Genomic DNA, 20498 nt, shown 5'->3' on the forward strand with positions numbered 1-20498 from the left:
GCATTCGATGTTACATAAAATCGGAGTTGTTAAAGGGGTTAAAGCCGAGCATTGGGATCTATCAAAATTATCCTTGTCAATGTTGATATTGGGATGGAAATAAGAAGGATTATTCTTGAGGCCATATCAGAATTATTTCTATGGCGGAAAGAGGAAAATGTGATGTATCCTATTGTTAAATGTTTGGCGAGATCTATAAATCATATATGTATTGAATGAATTCCTACTCATCAGATTCATGGAATTTTAGGTCTCTTTGATTGTTGGATTTCTTGGAATTCCGGTCTCCATTAAATCAATTTGAGATCTGGGTTTTATGTCATGATATCATGGGAAACTGAGAAGGGTTGAAAATTTAAGAACAGTTGAGAGTTGAGACTGTAAGCTTTTAGATCACATGAGAAATTAAATAGATGTATTGGAGGTACAGCCTAAGTGAAAGTATTTCAGCACCGAATATGAGATTAAAAGTGAGGACCACTTTTCTGGTAAGATTTTCGGGGACGAAAATCCCTGAAGGGGGGGGAGAGTTGTAATATCCTGATTTTGGGCCTAGTCGGAATTTGGAATAGTGGTTTCATGACCACAAAATCCGAGATAGAAATAATTATTTTATGATTATTTTAAGGTCTATGATATGATTGCATGATTGTGTGAAAATTTCGTGAAGAAATTTTATGCATAAAGTGCTTAAATTGAAATTAGGGACTAAATCGAATAATTTGCAAAACTTGCATTCTAGAAGTTTTTAGTATGAAATTGTTTTGAAATATTAATTAGGAGGTCTTAAATAGCAATTTTACCAATTTCTAAGTCTATGGAAACAAATTGGACATGGATGGAATTTTGGAAAGTTTAGTAGTAAGGGCATTTTGGTCATTTAGGGGTAAAATGAATTAAAATACAAAATTAAAAGCCAATTTTGCTCATCTTCAACCCCATGGCGAATATAGCAAGGAGAAACCATGGCTAGGGTTTTCAAGCTTCCAAGCTCGATTAGCAAGGAAAAGCTGAAATTCGGGCTAAAATGGGAAAATACCAAGTTGTGGACGAAATGGTAAAAGTAGCCATTTTAGCATACGAGGTAAGTTCATGTGTAAATGTAGTAACATAATTGTCATTTTAAGCAATTTAATGTTGTTTATATGATATGATGCTGATTATTATCATGAAATATTATGCTTTGTGGTTATTTTCGAATAAAATGCAAATTATGTGTATTAATTGTTAAATATAAAGTACTACCGAGTATTGGTTTCGGTATTTTATGGAAGATGGCAAGGAGATGTGTTCGAGGAAAATCCCGTTTGAACCTTAGGAATAGATTAGGATACAAGTGACATGTTACTAGGATGGTTGAGCATCCGAACTCATTGAGTTGAGTCCGAGTTCACTTATGGATGCGAATGTCCGAACTCGTTGAGTTGAGTCCGAGTTCACCTATGGATGCGAACGCCCGAGCTCGTTGAGTTGAGTCCGAGTTCGCTTATGGTCGGGTTACATGGTAGCTTGGCTACATATGTGGCACTTATGTGCAAACTTTCCATGTATCCGAATTATATTTCGATGTGTTCAACGGGTAAAGTTCTACTGAAATGGAGGAATACTCAAAATGAAAGGGACGTATTGGAAAGTGTTGTGAAATGGGTACTTTGAACAGGTATGTACTTAACCCTCGGGTTGAAAAATCAATATAACAACAATATGGTAAGATGATAAATGAAAATGTGATATGAATGTCTTGGTGATGATTATGCAAATGATGTTTTATGTTTGCTTATATGGTTATGTTACTTGCTATTTGCATGTGAACTTACTAAGCATTTATGCTTACTCCCTCCTTTTCATTCCTTGTAGTGTTGACAAGCCAGCTCGGAAATCGGAAACGGTCGGAGGCACGCTCACACTATCCGTATACCATCTTGGCATAATGGCTTGTATATTTTGAGTATGGCATGTATAGCATTATAATCATTTTGTATATATGGTCTTATGATATGGTTATTGAGTGGTATGGAAATGCTTGGTAATGATTAGCCATTGGAATGGCTAATCATGATCATATTTGGTGTTATGTATGTCAAATTGCTAGCTAATCCATAGAAACCATGAAATAGGTAAAATTTACCACAAAATAGATTCAGACAATAGTAGTGATGTGAATTTGAAAAATCACTAAAAATAGTAGAAGTGGAATTAAATAATGAATAAGTTATGTAATCGAAGCTTGATGAGTCTATTTTCATATGGAAGAAGCGAAACAGGTATATGAGCTATATTTTATGAGATGTTTAAATTTTTGTGAAATAGGGCCGGAGAGATTTCTGGATCCCCTGTTCTGACTTTGGAAATTTACCATAATCTGTTAAAATATAATTAGAAGTCATAATTTATATGTACAGATTCCTTATTGAGTCTAGTTTTATTAGAGACAAACGACATAGTCATTGAAGCTCTGTACAGGGAGATATCGGATTCGTAATACACAGAGGTCAGAGTAGTCAAACTCTGAAACAGGGGAGTCTTTAACTAATAAACTGTACTAATTTTCCCAACCAAAAATTCTAGAAAAAAAATTAGTAGATATATATATGAGTCTAGTTTTAGGAAAAATTTACGGAATTGGATTTCGAGTTTCGGAACTCGAGATATGATTTTTAAAGCGACTGTGATGCAGTTAGCCAGCTTGTCTGGAAATTTTAAAATGAATTGTATGAGCTGTTTAAGTAATGAATTAAGTCTATTAACACCTCGTGCTCGAATCCTGCAACTGTCTCGGGTACGGGGTGTTACAGAAACAGTGGTTGAATTCACTTTTACGGGGTTCCATCACGACTTAGGCTCAGATAACTGAGAAGTTTCTATTGAAGTATTTTCCTCTGGCCAAAATAGCTAAGTTGAGGAATGACATCTCTTCTTTTGTTCAACTTGAGCTTAAGACATTGTATGATGCATGAGAGAGATTTAAGGATCTTCTGAGAAGGTGCCCTCATCATGAGTTACCTTTTTAGCTTCAAGTCCAAACATTTTATAATGGTTTGAATCCCTCGACTAGATAGATAATTGATAAAGCAGTTGGTGAAACACTAAATAATAAGACATCTGACGCAGCCCAAGAATTTATTAAGGAGATGACACTAAATAACTATCAGTGGCAAGTTATGAGAACAAAGTCTACTAAGGTAGCTGGTATTTTTAACTATAGATGCAGTTGTTATGTTGGCAAGTCAAATGGAAGTGATGAGTAAAAAAATTGATGGTTTGAGTATGGCTAAGCAAATGAATTTGGTAATGCAATGTGATGTGACTGGAGCGAGGGTGATCAATTCAGAATGTTTGCCCTATAATTCTAACATGGAGCATGAACAAGTAGACTTTATAGGTAATAATTCTAAACCTCGGAATAACCTCTATAGCAATAATTATAATCTAGGATGGAGGAATCGTTTGAATTTCTCTTGGGGTGGTCAAAAAAATCAAAGGTCACAACCCCTCTGGGTTTTCAGCAACCTTATCAGCAAAGAAATAACCTGAATCTAGAAGAAATTTTAATGAAATTTATTTTAGTATCAAAAACTAGATTCCAGAATACTGAGATAGATTTAAGGAATCAGCAAGCATCTATTCAGGGACTCGAGAATCAGATTAATCAGCTTGTTAAATTAGTTTCAGAGAGACAACAAAACAGATTACCTAGTAACACTGAAACCAACCTAAAAGACCAAGTCTATGCAATCTCTGTACGAAGTGGAAGGGCATTAGTTGAGCCAGAAAAGAAGCTAAATTGAGAAAAATGACGGGATTGAGGAATGTAAGAAAGAGCATAAGCCAGTGATCAAAGAATACGAACCGCCAATTCCATATTCGGCAAAAGTGAAGAAAGACTGCATGAACAAACAATATGGTAAATTTCTTGAAACTTTTTTAAACTTTTTAAAGGAGTTTTTAACAAATAAAAGGAATTTAGATGAATTTTCTACTATAGAGCTCAATGATGAGTGTTCGACCATTCTCCAAAATGAGCTACCCACAAAGCTTAAAGATCTAGTGAGTTTTACTATCATTTGTTTCATTGGTAACTTAAATGTTGAAATAGCTTTGGCTAATTTGGGTGCTAGTATAAATTTGATGCCTTATAAATTATTTAAACAACTTGGTCTCGAGGAACCAAAGCCCACTAGGATGAGTATACAATTAGCTGACAGATCAATTAAGTATCTTAGGTGTATTATTGAGGATGCACTTGTTAAAGTAGATAAATTTATATTCCCTATTGATTTCATTATATTGGACACGGATAGGGATATTGAGGTACCCATCATATTCAGTCGACAATTTTTAGCCACTGCTAGAACTATTATTGATGTGGATAATGGTGAACTTGTGCTGAAAGTAGGTGATGAAGAGATTACTCTTCAAGCACGTGATGTTGTGAGAGTTTCTAGTGAGTGAAATGATACTCGTTGTTATGATAATGTTAGTAATCATTCAACTCAAAATTCTTTGTAGGGAATCACTCACGAATATGTGTTAAAATTGTGTCCTTGTTAAGGTGATAGAAACCAAGGGACGAGTGGAGAATGAAGTGCAACTTGATGAAATAGATGAATGGCGACCAAAGGCTTATGAGAAACCGAGAATATTCAAAGAAGTAACAAAAAAAGTGTCATGGTGTGCATTTAAAGAGGACAAACCAATTCAGAGTTGGAGACAAAGTGTTGTTAGACAATTTAGAACCACGAATGTTCCTTACAGAGCTTAAGTCAAGATGGTCAAACTCATTTGTAGTACATAACGTATTCCCATGCGGAACAATTAAGGTAACACACTTTAATTACGACACATTCAAGGTAAACAGTCATCGACTCAAACTTTATTTTGGTGGCAATATTGATAGAGAAAGAGGGGAGCTCCGGCTCCAAGATCTGACATAATCGTAAGGTTGAGAAGGGAAGTCGAGCTTTAACTTTAAATAAACACTTATTGGGAGGCAACCCGAGTATTGATTTTTTTATTTATTTTAATTTTTTGGCATGTCTAGTATGTCTTTAAAGATTTTTTTAAGTATTTTGGTTTTAATTCTTTAAAATATTGTTAATTAAAATTTAAGGGTTTTGACAAATTTGATATGGTTTATTTTGTTTTGTTTTGAAATTTATTTTAATAGTAATAATAAATTAATCGATTGGTTTTAATGATTAATTAATTTATAATTTTTATTTGCTTATTTTGAGTTATATTATTAGATTTTAAAAAAAGAGGGGAAATCCCTAAATGTTTTGCTCACGTTAGTATATTTTTCTCTCCTTTTCTCGCACGTTGGTCTCTTTTTCTTCTTCTTTCAGTTTCAATTTTTGTTCTTTTTTCTGGGCCATTGTGTTTTCTTTATGCCTATAAGCTTTTTGTTCTTGATTAATCGTTCATCTCTATTAGAATATCAATATTTGGTAAATTGTGTCTTTTGGGTCATGCATTAAAGCCTTCATTTTAGTCATTTCATTAGAGGAATTGTATGTTCATTTGTTTAAACACTGAAACATAACTTTTTTTAGGGCAAATCAGTTAGTTCTTGGTGCTTAAGATCTCGATTTAAGGTGTGTTTTCGAAACTGCTATAGTTAGGGATCGAGTTGTTGATGAATTTCATGATTCTCAGTAAATTTTGGTGTGGTTTCAAGGCCACACGAGCAGCCACATAGGCGTGTGTCACACACAGGCAGTCCACACGATCATGTGTCTCTGTAGGAATTAGGTTACTTTCATTTTGCACGCTCTGAAGTGGGTCACGAGCTAACCACACGGTCGTGTGACCTTTGTTTGGGGAATTTGTCATTTTTCAATGGGCGTGTGCCTCAACCACACATCCATGTTTCTCAGCCACATGAACGTGTGCTTCAATCACACGGTCGTGTCTTCCTTGCTTCATTAATGTGAACTTTTAGTCACACGAGCGTGTGTTTCAACTACACGAACGTGTGATTTAGCCACACAGTCATGTCTACTGTGCTTTCTAAATGTGTTAATTTTATCACACGGCACTATGAGTTACACGTTCTGGCCATACGACCAAGTAACTCAGGCATACGACCGTGTACCTCTGTCAAACGGTCTAGCCCCTTCCACATGGCCTGGCCACATAGTCGCATGGCCCTGATTTTGCAGATTTTAAATCTTATTTGTAACTAACCTGTTTTGGTTCCTGTGTAGTCCAACATTTTTTTAAGCTTCTTTAAATGTGTTTGGGATACCATTACTAATCGAGGTAGGTCTAGTAAGGATGTATTACTATATGATTTTAGTTCTGTATGTGAACTCATTTGATTTAATTATGTTAATTACAAAAATGCTTAAATGTGGTGTTTGTTAATTAGATAGGTGTTTCTATAAACTATTTGCGTCTGCATTTGGGATTGGGTTATGTTTGAAAAGAAGGAAGTCTGATTTGGCAGTTTAACTACGATATTCTGTTACAGCGATTTTACCACACTATTATATATGTCAACTTATTTGCATATTTCTATTTGAGTGGCTTAGATCCACTATCGTGGTGTGTAGGGTCGATGGGCTACCATAGTCCTTTTTGGTGTGCAAGGTGGATGGGCCTACCGTAGCCCAATTGTGGTGTGTAGGGTGGTCGAAGTGGTGTTTTGGCTGGTGGGGTGAGATTTTTGCTTGTTGCATATTTTACGCATCTGAATTTCGATCTGTTTGTATGGATGTTAGGTCGTTTATGAAATACTTTGAATAGTCTATCGTGATTAAGCAACATGATGGTTAGAAATAATATAATTCTATTATGTTTGTTAATGGAAACATTTCATGTATCAGATTACTGGTTTGTGTTTTTCGAATGTTATCTGTATATGTATTTTTTCTGAAATACTTGTTTTGTTATTTTTCCTTTTGCTATTTGCTTATGTTTCGGACTCACACTAAGCTCGTGTAGCTCATTCCCTTAGTTTCTCCCTTTCAGGTAATCAGTGGAGTTAGGTGTCGAAATCAGCAAAGCAGAGGTCTTAGAATTTCGAGTTTCGATTTAAGCTTTAAAATAAATTTTATAAAGATTGATAATATGTTTTTATTGGAACTGTAATTAAATTTCGTAAGGACTTTGGTTTGAAATTTGCCTTCAAACTATCATTAAGTTTGAGTTTATGGTTTTTAAATTAAATTTGTGATACTATGCATGAGTTTTCGTATCTGAATACGATTTTCCAAAAATATAACAAATTGTTTTTCCCAATGTAATCTTCTAAATTTAAGTTCGTTTATCAAAACTTTCAAATCTACTTTGGTTGCAAATTTATCATTAAATGTGAATTGGTTCCAAGCAAAGTTTTAAGCGAAAATAAGTTCAACGTTTACAAAGCATTTTGTAAAATTTTGTTTTCGTTTTAAGTAAGTCGCAAGAGAAAAAGAATTTCGAAAAGAATTTTTGTTTTTAAATCAGTGTTTTGTTTTTAGTCATTTCGGTGGCCAATGTAACCTCTGAAACTCGGACGAAACTTCTAGGTTGGGTTTTGGGGTGTTTCATAGGTAAGATATTTGATATAAATAATAGTAAGTTTATAATTAAAATAAAATATGTATAAAACATAAAAATAAAAGAAACATCTTATTCATTCTCCTTCACCATTGAAATCACCATAGCCAAAGGGTTGGAGAATCAACCTTGGGGTTGGAGATTCTTTTAATCTTTATGTTTTTAAGGTCATGTGATCTTGATTTATCTAGACCATGTACCAACTTGCAAAACTGTTAAAGTTTCTAAAAGTTGTCATTGATGGTTTCTTGAGTAAATTGGTATTAAATTGTAATATTTTGAGCTTAGAAGTGGAAAAGGATTAGACTATAAAGTTTAATTGCTAGTTTTTAACATCAGGACTAAAGTGGATAGATTTCAAAATTTATGTGAATTTTCAGTAATTATTGATAGTAGAGGGTCATAAAAGGATATAATTGAGATTGATTTTGAAATTGAAGCTCAAATTTGAAAGTTATATCATTTTTGATTTTAGGGACTAAATTGAATAAAATGTAAAATTTTTGGGGCATCCAAAAAAAGAAATCAAAATGATTCATGCATATAATATAATGCTATAAAATGTTTAAAATTGATCAATTGAATCGAATTATTGTATAGATCAGGAATTGAACCAAATAAAGGATAACTAGGGGAAAAGGCAAAATTATAGATTAGTCTTTATAAATTCAACTTGTTTGCTGATTTGACCAGGTAAGTTCATATGGTATAAATTTGTTTAAGTTATTGTGTATTTTATTTGTGAGTATATTTGTGTTTGGTTTGTGAATTGGTATAAAAGTGAGATTTGGACTAAAGTGTAAATAAATGTATATATGTGTTGAAAATGGCTAGATGAACTTGGTAAAGGTCTTGTGCACACTGATACTGATTGACTAACGATGATTACTGAGATCCAACATCTTTTGAGGACTCGAAGATACATGTGACATAGTTTTAGCCTAGATTGGTAACCTGATGTCGTTTTAAAGGTTTAGCCCAGATAGGTAACCTAACATGTATATTTTCAACTTGGCCAAGCAATTGAATGTGTCATTAAAGGTTTAGCCTGGACTAGTACCTGACACAAATATGCTCAGCTTGAATGAGCAATTGATGCGATTTAGTATATGTGTATTCCAGTCCATCTACTAAGTTTCATCTGGTGATATAGAAGATATTAAATTAGAATTTGAAATGACATAAAATGTATTAATTTTCAAGTGAAGTATTAGTGAAAATTTTGAATATAAAGCTTTGATATATGTTTGTTATTGTTGTCTTCATGAATGGAATGAGATTGAATTGGTTAATTAATATGATATAGAATGGTATGTTATATACTTGGAATATTACATGATTTGGTTATGTGCCAAAACTCACCTTGTTATTTTGTGTTTTGCCATGTCTAGTTAATTATATCAAGTTTATAGCTTATTGTACCTAATTGAATAATAAGGTAATTTTTTCTATTTAATACCTTTGAACTTATTAAGCATTTGATATGCTTACCCCATTATTTTCTTTTTCCTTGTAAATTGTCACTTGCGGAACATGTTGAATAGATCTACAAGAAGCTCACACTATCCCGTTATTGATTCAATAGTCATTCAAATTTTTAAAGTCTGGTTATGTGGCGTGTACATAGGTGTTTATGTAAGAAAATATAATTTCGTATGTAGTATTATTAGTAACAATAATAATGCAATACAACACAGTAGCAGTAACTTAACAGAATACTTGTAATCAGACAAAGTTGAAAATTAGAAGAAGAATATTGTTGAGGCCTATATGAACAATTTCCTTAAGATAGAATCGACCTCCCCTCGGTGCTTTGAGTAACGTTAGACGTCTGTCTCCCAAGATACAATAACAAACGATCATAGTACTAGCACAACAACAGTGATCAATCGAACACAATCTTTCCTTTCTCTATTGCTATGAGGAATGAATTTAGAAGGAAATTTTTATATTGATGGTTTTTGATGATGTGTTTTGGAAGTCCCCTAACTTGGCTTTATATAGAGGAAAGGAAATGAATGAAGAGATTTAGACTGATTCAGGAAGAGTTTTGTTGAAAAGTTCATATATATAAGTGAACAAACACAGTGAATGAAAAGATACAATATTAAACCAAAAGCAATGAATCTGTTCACCAAGAGATACAATTGTTCATCGAGAGACAGAACTAGTGTATAATTTGAGCATCAATTTATCATTCATCACTCAAAATTTTTGATCATATTATATAGAATACAAATCTAAACCTTCAATTTTATCAATAAAATAAAATGCCTCAAAGTTCCAAAATATCCATTATTTTCCAACAGTTTATATATGTTAACTTGGGATGATAGCTTTAGTTTGAACCCTATCTAATGTTTGATTTGGGAAGGCCACTGTTCATATGTATATGTATGTTTTGGTAACATGTTGTGATATTATGAATGACACTTAAAATGGTCTGTTTGAGTATGAACTAACAAAGTTAAAAAGGTGATATTGTACGATGAAGTGAATGATTGAATAAGTTGAATTTGAATAAGTTGAATTGATATGTTTTGATACCACATTGAGGTATATTGGAGTGGTTGATTTGAAATGGTTAAATGCAATGTTTTGGTATGTGTTTAGAACATTTTTATGAAAGAAACGTTAGGCAAATATGCACCAAATGTGCAATTTGTGAGGTAACCAAGAAGTAGGTACCAAATGGCCTAAATTTTACCAAAATCAAAGTCCACGTCCTAACGAGTAAGTTTCCTCGTCGCAATGTCAGCCAAGAGTGAGTCACGTCATGACGTCAAGCGACTTGAGGTCACAACATGACAAACTGTTTGGCAACTTCACGACGTCAACACGAAATTTTGAAACTTTACAATTTGATCCTATTTCATGCTCAGGTCAAAAAAAGATCTTTTGTAAGCTCGATTAAGGCTTGAAATTAATTGTATATGATAATGTGAATGTGTTTATGACATGATTGAATGCTTAAATGATTTATTTACGGATTATTTGATAGTAATTATGGCAACAGATGTGACATCCTGCAGCTCGGACCAGACGATCGAGTCGAGCAAGGGGTGTTACAAAATTAACTTTTATACTTTTTAAAATGTGCAAATTAGCCTATCCGTTAAAATTTTCTGTTAAATAATGATGTAGAACATGCTGAAATTTATTTTTTATGGGTAAACTATAAAAATTGACACCCAACTATGTGTTTCATTCTATTTTGGTCATCTAACTATTATTTCTTTCGATTTAGTCATTAAACTTTTCGAAATTAAATATTTTAGTCACCCTGAGCTGATGTGGGCTTTTTTTTTAATGATCTAATAACAAAATTAGCTCTCTAATGTTTACGCATTCTATAAATTTGATCTTAATTATAAAAAATTCAATAAATTTAGCGCTCTTTACAAAATTTGTTATTTTAGTTCTAATTCTAAAGAATTAATAAATTTGATCTTCAAGATTTATAAAATTTTTAATTTAATCTTAACTCTAAAAATTTTAAAAATATATTAAAAATATTTTAATTTCTTATAACTCATCGACTAACTACTGATGAGAAAAGAGTGAGGCAAGGTAATTTTTTATCCACCCCAACCTGGCTCAATGCTTTATTGCCATTCTCCAACTCAACTTCATCTCAACTTTAAAAAAATTTTAACCTACTTAGGATCCAAACCCGAAAATTAATAATATAAAGGATTCAAACACGAAAATTAATAATATAACAACTTCGATCCCATCAATTTTTACGCCACTTAAAGCATAAATTCCTACAATGCTTTGTATGTGGGTTTTTTAGGGTATGAATTCTGGAATACGTGTTAATTTAAAATTTTTATTTAATATAATTTTCAAATTATACCAATTGACTTAGCTTATGAAATTAATTTTTTTAAGAAAAAAAAAATCAGGAAATAAGACTTTTCCAAGTCTTCGTGGCCGACATCCACTAGATTAGTGGACGAGTCCCTCAGAAAATTTCTTCATGGAAATTTTCTTGAAAATAATACTCCTAAATGTGGGTCCGGCTCAACACTATAATCATCTCTCACCAAAACTTTAAAATATCGATTCTTCAGAAAAGAAAAAAAAAAAAAATGAGTGCACAAACTAGACTATTATATATAGAAGCAAGGCCTTGCCACCTACCCATTTCCATTTCTTAAAATAATAATATAATATTAAATTCTAATTCTAATTCCCTATTTTTATAGATTATATAAAATAATTAATTTTAACGTCCAATACTATTAATAAATTTTTAAGTTTGTGCAATTTTATATATTTCAATTTTATTTGATTTAATTTTGATAAAATTTTAATATTATTATTGATATAATACATATTTACGTATTATAGACTCAAATAATTATATTTATCTGATATAAAAATAAATTGATATATTAATTTTTTAATGTGTATAATTGAATTAAAATAAAAACTTGATATACATATTTGAACCAAAATAAAAATTTAACGTGTACAACTACACAAAATAAATATTTTATATTAAATTGTACATTAAATTAAATTAAAATTCATGTATATTTTTATATTTATCTTACAACTTAAGTACTGCTTTGATTAGCAATTCTTTTAAATTTTAAACAAATAAAATTTAAGTTATTAAATAAATCCTTTTATTTCCTAATTTTATATTTTAAAGTAATTTGATCAATTTGGTAAGTAAGACACTTAACAATTTTTTCTTTTCTTTTTGATATATATTTGGTAATGTTTGAACTTAGAAGGTTAAAAGCTGAGCTGGTGACAAAATAACTTAATTAAGTATACATTAATTAATTTGCGTTTTTTCCTTTATGGATCAAAGTCGATTTAGCATGTTTCTAATGCCAATTCAAATTTCTGGAAGTGAATTTTTCAGGTTCTTCAATTTTCTAATGCCTAACTCTCTTATTTTGTTTCAAATGAAATGGAAATGCTTGGCTGAGTTCATATAATTGTCTAAAAGCTCTCGAATCACAGCTTCTTTACCAAGATATGGACGCCATTTTCTGGCTCTATTACCAATCTTAGAACAGGCGAATGTGTGTAGTTGGGAGAAAGGCAGAAGGAGAAGTTAGACAAAAGGAGAGACATTAGTAGTTTCAGTTCAACCATGGCCAAGTTCTGTCCAAGGCACACCCGGGGGCCGACCCCGAATGGCATGTACACTTGTGGCAGCTTACATGCACCTTTTATCCCATTTGAAAATCTATCCGGGTTGAATCTATAGGCATCTTCACCCCAAATTTCAGGGTCAGTGTGCAATGCCAACACCATCATCCAAATATTTACACCCTTGGGAACAAAAATCTCTCCGAATTTCATATCTTCCAAGGCTTCCCTAGACACCACACCTACTGGCAGATAAAGTCTCAATGATTCCTGAATTACCTTAGTAAGCTGCATCACACATGCAAGACAAGGATTTCAAGATTAATAGTTATTTATATAAATATCCACAATAACTCTCAATCTAATAATTAATTATTTGGACATATATATGTATACCAGTTTCATCTTACGAAGCATGCCAGCATCCGGAGTACGACCCCCACAAATTTCAACCACCTCTGTCCGCACATTATCCTGCCATTCTTGATTGGCAGCTAGAAGCATGAGGCACCAGGTGGCAGAAACGGCAGTAGTTTCATATCCAGCCAAGTATATGTTCTTGCAGTTATCAACTACAAACCTCTTGGTGGCTTCTTGACTCAGGTCACTGTTTTTAGCTCCCTCAACCACCATTTGCAGTAAGTCCTTCTCGTATGTTGCTGCCCCCTTTCTCTCTTTTACCACATGCAATATCAAATCACGTACCTCCTTTTCAAGTTCCCAAGCTTCTCTGTTGCTTCTGATGGGAAGATATCTGTAATAACCCAAAAATTTTAATACAAATTGCTTCCATAGGACTTTGAAATTGCGAAAGAATGCTCACCTCATTCTAGGCACGCCAGTGGATAAGCCTTTCTTGGACATGGCCTCCCGTAGAGCTCTTAGCTTTAAGAAGATTTCTTCTCCTTTACAATAATTACTTCCGAAACAGGCTCTTGAGATGACATCTCCAGAGAAGCTTCGCATATACTCGTCAATTTTGATGTCAGCAATTCCACTCTCGACCTCTATTCTGGTCTTCCAAGAGTCTACTAGCGTAAATGTAGATTCGACAATCAGGTTCATCTGTTGAAAATGATCAAGAATTCATTCATGTGTTGTAAAACTGATAATACATTCTACATTTATAAACTCTGTTAACAAACTAACTTACACAAACTAACTCTAACTACCCAACTAACTGTTTTCCGTTCTCAACACTCCCCTTCAAGTTGAGGGGTGGTATATATCTTTAACGCCCAACTTGCATACTAAATACTCATGCTGCTTAATTCCTAGAGCTTTTGTCATTAAGTCGGCAAGCTGTTCAGTTGTTCCAACATGCTGCATCTGAATCAATCCTTCTCTAACTGTATCTCGTACGAAATGACAGTCAATTTCTATATGCTTAGTTCGTTCATGAAAAACAGGGTTGGCTACAATTTGTAGAGTTGCCCTACTATCTGAAAAAAGTATAGACTTATCAGATTGATTAAGACTGATTTCTTTTAACAATCCATCCAACCAAATAACCTCTGCTACTACTGCTGCCATACTTCTATATTCAGCCTATGCTGATGATCGAGAAATAGTGCTTTGTTTTTTTTACTTCCATGAAACGAGAGACTTTCCAAGTTTAACACAGAAACCAGTAAGTGATCGCCTAGAAATAGGACAAGAAGCCCAATCAGAATCACAGAAGGTAACGATCTGCGTTTTACTAGCTGCAGACAATAAAATACCTTGGCCAGGATTTTTCCTTATATCGTACCACCCGAAAGGCAGCCTCCAAATGTGATTTTTTTGGTTTGTGCATAAACTGGCTTAACTATTGAACCGTAAACATTATGCCTGGTCGTGTATTGGTCAGTTATAACAACCTTCCCAATAGTTGTTGATATATTACAATATCCTCAAATTAAATCGTCCCCATCAACTTTTGTTTGTACCAATTCATCATATTCAACCGAGGTGAGTTTTTGATTCTGTTCAAGAGGCGTACACACTGACTTCGCTTCTCCTAATCCCAGATCAACTATCAATTCCAATGCATACTTTTGTTGGTTCAACACAATCCCTTCACTCGATCGCATCACCTCTATTCTAAGAAAATACGTTAATGCACCTAAATCTTTCATCTTAAAATTCTGGTGCAATATTTGTTTCAGTTCATCTATCATACTAACGTTACTCCCTGTAATTAACAGATCATCAACATAAATGAGTAAGATGACTATGTCATCTCCTTTTCTTTTGGTAAACAGGGAATAATTGTACTTGCTTTGTGCATAGCCTCCTTGCATTAAGGCCTCAGTAAGCTTTAAATTCCACTACCGAGAGGCTTGCTTCAGACCATATAATGACTTATACAGACGGCACACCCTAGACTCCCCCTGTCTGTGAAAACCATCCTGAATGTCCATATAAACTTCTTCACACAAGTCACCTGGCAAAAATGCATTGTAGACATCTATTTGGAAAAGAGGCCAGTTATGAATGACAGTAACATGCTTAACAACAGAGGAAAATATCTCTTGAAAATCAATATCAACCTGTTGATTGTATCCTTTCCCAACCATTCGGGCTTTAAACCGTTCCACCAAACCATCGGAATTATACTTGATTTTATAAACCCACTTACAACCAATAGGAACCACACCAGCAAGTAAAGGAACAACCTCCTATGTACAATTGGCTTCCGAAGCTCGAATCTCCTGTTGCATAGCCTCGACCCATCTTGGATCCGAGACAGCCTCAGCATAGGTTTTGGGTTCAGTTAAAGAAGAGATATGGGCTGCAAAGAACTGAGAGTGAATAGGTAAATGCAAAGAGGAGTAAACATGAGAAATAGGAAAGAAACCTGTGGCATAAGAAGCGGAAGAGTGGTTGGAGCAGACGTTGTCTTTCATCCAAGCAGGTGACCTAACACACCGTGTGGTGCGGCGTAAAAGGGAAACAAATGGCGCAGAGGAGGTTGGTTAGGGAACAGAAGGTACGGATAAAATAGGTGAAGAGGGAGGAACATGTGAAGAGGAAGAAGTAGGAATGGAAGGAAAAGATTCAAGATGAAGAAATTTGGTACTATCAGTGAGAGGGAAAGACAAAAAATGTTTGGTAGGAAAAGCAAAAGAAAATATTGTTTCATGAAAAACAACATCACGGTTAACAAAGAAAGTTTTGGTTTCAAGATTGAACAATAAGTAATCTTTCTGCACAAGAGAATAACCCATAAACATAGACGGAATAGCTTTAGGAGAAAATTTATCATGATAGTTGGGGGTGGTAGCATAAGCAAGACAGCCAAAGACTTTCAAACAAGAAAAATCTGGAGGTGTATGATATAATAGTTTAAAAGGACATTTCCAATCCAAGAGAGGAGTAGGGAGACGATTTATCAAAAAACAAGCAGTTAACACACATTCACCCCAAAATTTACTAGGCACATGAGACTAAAATTTTAGTGATCTGGCCAATTCAAGCAAATGTCTATGTTTTCGTTTAGCAACTCCATTTTGCTGAGGAGTGTAAACACATGAGCTTTGATGTATAATGCCAAACATCCTAAAAAAATCATTGCACTCATTCTTAAAGAATTCATGCCCATAATCACTTCGAAAAATTTTAATACTAGTGGAAAATTAAATCTTAACCAAGGTAAAACATTGTTTAAGACAAACAAACGCATCACTTTTATACCGTAACAAATGCACCCATGTCATCCTTGTGTAATCATCAACAATTGTTAAGAAAAATCTATGGCCATGGTGAGTAGAAATCTGATAAGGTCCCCACAAGTCAATATGAATAAGGGAAAAAGCAACATCAACACGAGGCATATGGACAGGAAATGGACGCTTAGTTTGTTTAGCAAGAGGACATATAGGACATTGGTTTATACTATCAATAGTGGAGGCTGTATAGGGAAGGTTAGACACCTTATTCAATCTTGAAACTGAAGCATGGCCAAGTTTAGTGTGCCAAAAAAAGGATGAATCAACAGAAGCAACGGCGGTAACGGATGGGGGCAAAACCACACGAGCCTGTCGGGCTGGATTGAGGATGTAAAGACCACCGTGTGCCTTACCAATCCCTCTCATCTTTTCACTAGAGAGATCTTGGATAAGGCAAAAATGAGGGTAAAATGAGACAACACAATTAAGATCAGTAGTCAGTTTTGAAATAGAAAGAAGATTATAATGAAAATTTGGAACATAAAGGACTTTAGTAAGTTGAAGGCCAGGTAAAATGGTACAAATGCCGACATGAGTAGCGGAAATGGAGGAACCATTTGGGAGTCGAACATAAGGTGAAACCGATGCACAGGCAACAGGAGATTCTAAAAATTGAAAATCAGAAAGTATATACCTAGTATCCAGAATCCAATTATGACCAACATCAATCATACCTGCTAGACTGGTAGTAGCCTCAACTGTAGGTTCCTTGTTAAACAAACTCAAAATTTGATGATATTGTCCCTGAGTAAATATTGGTGCCTGTGGACGAGAACTAATAGAATCAATCACTTCATTATCAAGTGCAGGAGCAGTAGCAGAAGCATAATTCACTGTGGATCCGGAACCATTGTTCGCCTTTTTCTTGGTAAACTTAAAATATACAGGATAACCAATTATCCTATAGCAATTCTCTCTTTTATGCCCTTTAACCTTGAAATGATCACAAATTCCAGTAAATCATTTTTTTGTACCATCTGAACTGAAGAAAAAGAAACCGAATCAATCCCAACAGCACTGGAGCTATGTTGTCTCTAGGACTCTTCTTGCATAAGCATTGGGTATGCGTTGTTGACAGACGGTAATGGATTCATCAACAGAATTTGACTACGCACCGTATTATACGTCTTATTCAACCCCATGAGAAACTAGAACAAATGTTGTTGCAAAACATGTGCAACTCTCTGTCTAGATTAGACACATCCACAAGAAAAAGAGGGCACAATCGCATCATATTCATCCCAAAGCAATCGCAACTTAGTAAAATACAAAGATATGGAAGCAGTACCTTGAAGCTGTGAGGCAATTTCATGATGCAGAAAAAAAAAATTCTTGAACCATCCACTTTATGGAATCGTTCACCAAGATCACTCCATACTATTGCTACACTTGAAGCAACAACAATCCCTGTCGAAAGCTCTTTGCTGACCGTATTTAATATCCAAGATAAAACAATAACATTACACCTCTCCCACTGGGTTCCTAATTCTCCAGGAAACAGTCATGAAATCAAGCCAATTCATCTTATTATATAAATACAAATACTAAATCATGTCACATCTATTTCACATATTATAATATCGTTCCTAGAACTTCACATTGCTGAAGCATATAAACCAAAACCATCATTTATACTTACATCATGTAAACCAAATCCAATCATTACTTTATTTATAATACATCAAACATCTTACTTAATTATTTAATTCACAACTTAAGATCACAATATCAAACATAACTCAAACATGTCATATATACATAAAATGCATATTACTTTCGAAACATGCTTAGATCACAACCAAGTTCACACAACCATTATCAATACATACCACACTTATAAACCATAACTTAAAAGACATATACTTAGGTAACATATTTATATTTATTCGTAGCACATAGCGTATTGGCCAAAATGAACTTAAATCATATCCAAACCAAAACTAAATTCAAGCAAAATAGTTAAGCCATTTTTGCATGGCTAATAAGCATATATTTCCAAAAATTCAACTTTACTGAACACACACTCCAACCTATACATGCCATAGTTTGAGTTCAAATAATTAAATACTGAAGCTGTAGATAGTGTGATGAACTTTGTTGACGATTCTCGAGCTCATAACTTGAATCCAAAATCTATAAAATAGAGTAAACAAATAATACACAAAGTAAGCTATCATAGCTTAGTAAGTCATAAGCAAATATACAATTCATCGATATAGTTAACTCCTTAACTTTAAACTAAACTAATTTATTTAGTTAATACTATACTTTATTTCAACTTATACATTCCATAAACCATACATTTACACAAGCTCACCAAAAATAATATTTAACTTCATATACATACATCACATATTTGACCGAATACACAAGATTATATATAACCTCACATATGCTTATTACCTATATGGCTGAATATACATGGTCACACATATACACATAGTGAAGAATCATTTCATTAATATTCAAATTATTTAATCATAAGGTCGAATACACATACTAATCTTATATATATATATATATATTTTCATTTCTATCATACATAATTTAACACAAATATTCAAAGTACTTACTTGCCTTATCTCACATAGATAACAAGATAAATCATACCAGGCCTTTTAGCTCATTTTACTTTCTCAAACACAACTTATCCTTGCCTGATGAACCATTCGGATTTGAATAAGATACTCGGATAATCACATATATCATACAATGCCAACGTCCCAGGCGTGGTCTTACATGCTATCTCATATCAATGCCACTGTTCGAGATAGGGTCTTACTCGAATCAAATACAATGTCGATGTCCCAGACATGGTCTTACACGTAACCACATAAATCGATGCCAACGTCCCAGACGTAGTCTTACATGAAAACACATATATCGATGCCAACGTCCCAGACGTGGTCTTACTCAGAAACACATATTAGAATCCTATGGTTCAAACGAGGCTTTCGTCGTTGTAACTTAATCAAATCGAGCTTGTACATATAACTTCCAAATATATTCAAATTCGGCTTTCGTATATATATTTTTACACAATTCAATTCAGCATATAAATCTAGTATTTATTCAAATTTAACAACATTTATTTACTTATAAACTTACCTCGGACGATGAAAAACTGGTACGGATCGGCTAGTCGACAACTTTCTTTTTCTTCTGATCCAAATCTGATTTCCTTAGTTCTTGATCTAAACATATTCAAATTAAGCTCATTCAAACATTTTTTTATTCAATTTAGTCCAAAAACACTTAAATGGGCAAATTACCATTTTACCCCTAACGTTTACACTTTTTACAATTTAGTCCTTATTACACAAAACAAAAAATATGCAAAATTTAAAAATACCCATGTTTGGCCGAATGTTCCTAATGTTCATACCAATCCATATTTGTCATTTATTTCACATTTTAGTCCCTCAATTTATTATTTTTGCAATTTAGTCCTAATTACTCAAAATCATCAAAAACTCCAATACAAAACTTGTTAATCTAAAACATATCTTTCATATTTCATCATCAAACAACAAAATTCACAATCCATCATCAATGGAATGACTCAAAATATTCATCAAAATCAAAAATTCAAGCATGGGTCAGATAGTACTCGAAGGAACGATCTCAAAAACGTAAAAATCATGAAAAATTGAAACCAAACTAACCTTGATTCAACCTTGAGAAATGGCCAAATATCACAAAGCTTTTTTTTCTTTTCTTTCTTTTTATTTTCAGTCAAAATATGAACATATGAACATGACTTTTAATTATGTTATATTATATCATATATATTATTTACCTATTTACATATTTAACCTTTTAAAATTAATAACAAAAACATGCATAATAAATGTAAATTTGGCCATCACTTAGTCTAAAGGGTTATTTGCAACATAAATGCTTCAACTTACAAAGCCATTAACAATTCGGTCCTTATAAAATAAACTATCAAGTTTTCAATTTACGCGATTAAATCCTTTTACTTAATCAGACATTCAAATGTCCAAATTAAATTACAAAAATTTCACAGGCATAAATTCACAAAAAATAAACACAGAAAATAATTTTTAAAAATTTTTTTGACTCGGATTCGTGGTCCTAAAACCACCGTTCGAACTAGGATCTAAATCA

General features: G+C 33.3%; 1 protein-coding gene and 1 non-coding gene across 2 annotated transcripts; both read right to left on the minus strand.

Annotated features, from left to right (window-relative positions):
- Positions 1–2894: 2894 nt before the first annotated feature.
- LOC128295742 (small nucleolar RNA R71) lies at positions 2895–3001 on the minus strand. The gene has a single exon (XR_008286300.1). It is a non-coding gene; the product is annotated as a small nucleolar RNA R71 (small nucleolar RNA).
- A 9432-nt stretch (positions 3002–12433) lies between these two features.
- LOC108473118 (cytochrome P450 714C2-like) lies at positions 12434–16151 on the minus strand. The gene is made up of 4 exons (XM_053030482.1): positions 15497–16151; positions 13481–13722; positions 13054–13411; positions 12434–12945 (listed from the first exon to the last, which is right to left on the minus strand). The coding sequence occupies exons 1-4, from the start codon at positions 15503–15505 to the stop codon at positions 12520–12522; spliced, it is 1035 nt and encodes a 344-aa protein (XP_052886442.1). The 5' UTR covers positions 15506–16151; the 3' UTR covers positions 12434–12519.
- Positions 16152–20498: the final 4347 nt, after the last annotated feature.

This window comes from Gossypium arboreum, chromosome 7 (genome assembly GCF_025698485.1).
Source record: "Gossypium arboreum isolate Shixiya-1 chromosome 7, ASM2569848v2, whole genome shotgun sequence".
Taxonomy (NCBI): Eukaryota; Viridiplantae; Streptophyta; class Magnoliopsida; order Malvales; family Malvaceae; genus Gossypium; species Gossypium arboreum.

Bases quoted from the DNA above. Each gene is read 5' to 3' on its own strand.
- LOC108473118 (XM_053030482.1), bottom strand. The intron at 13,412-13,480 runs GTGAGCATTCTT...GGGTTATTACAG, and splicing joins ACTGGCGTGCCTAGAATGAG to ATATCTTCCCATCAGAAGCA. The intron at 12,946-13,053 runs GTATACATATAT...TGTGTGATGCAG, and splicing joins TGCTTCGTAAGATGAAACTG to CTTACTAAGGTAATTCAGGA.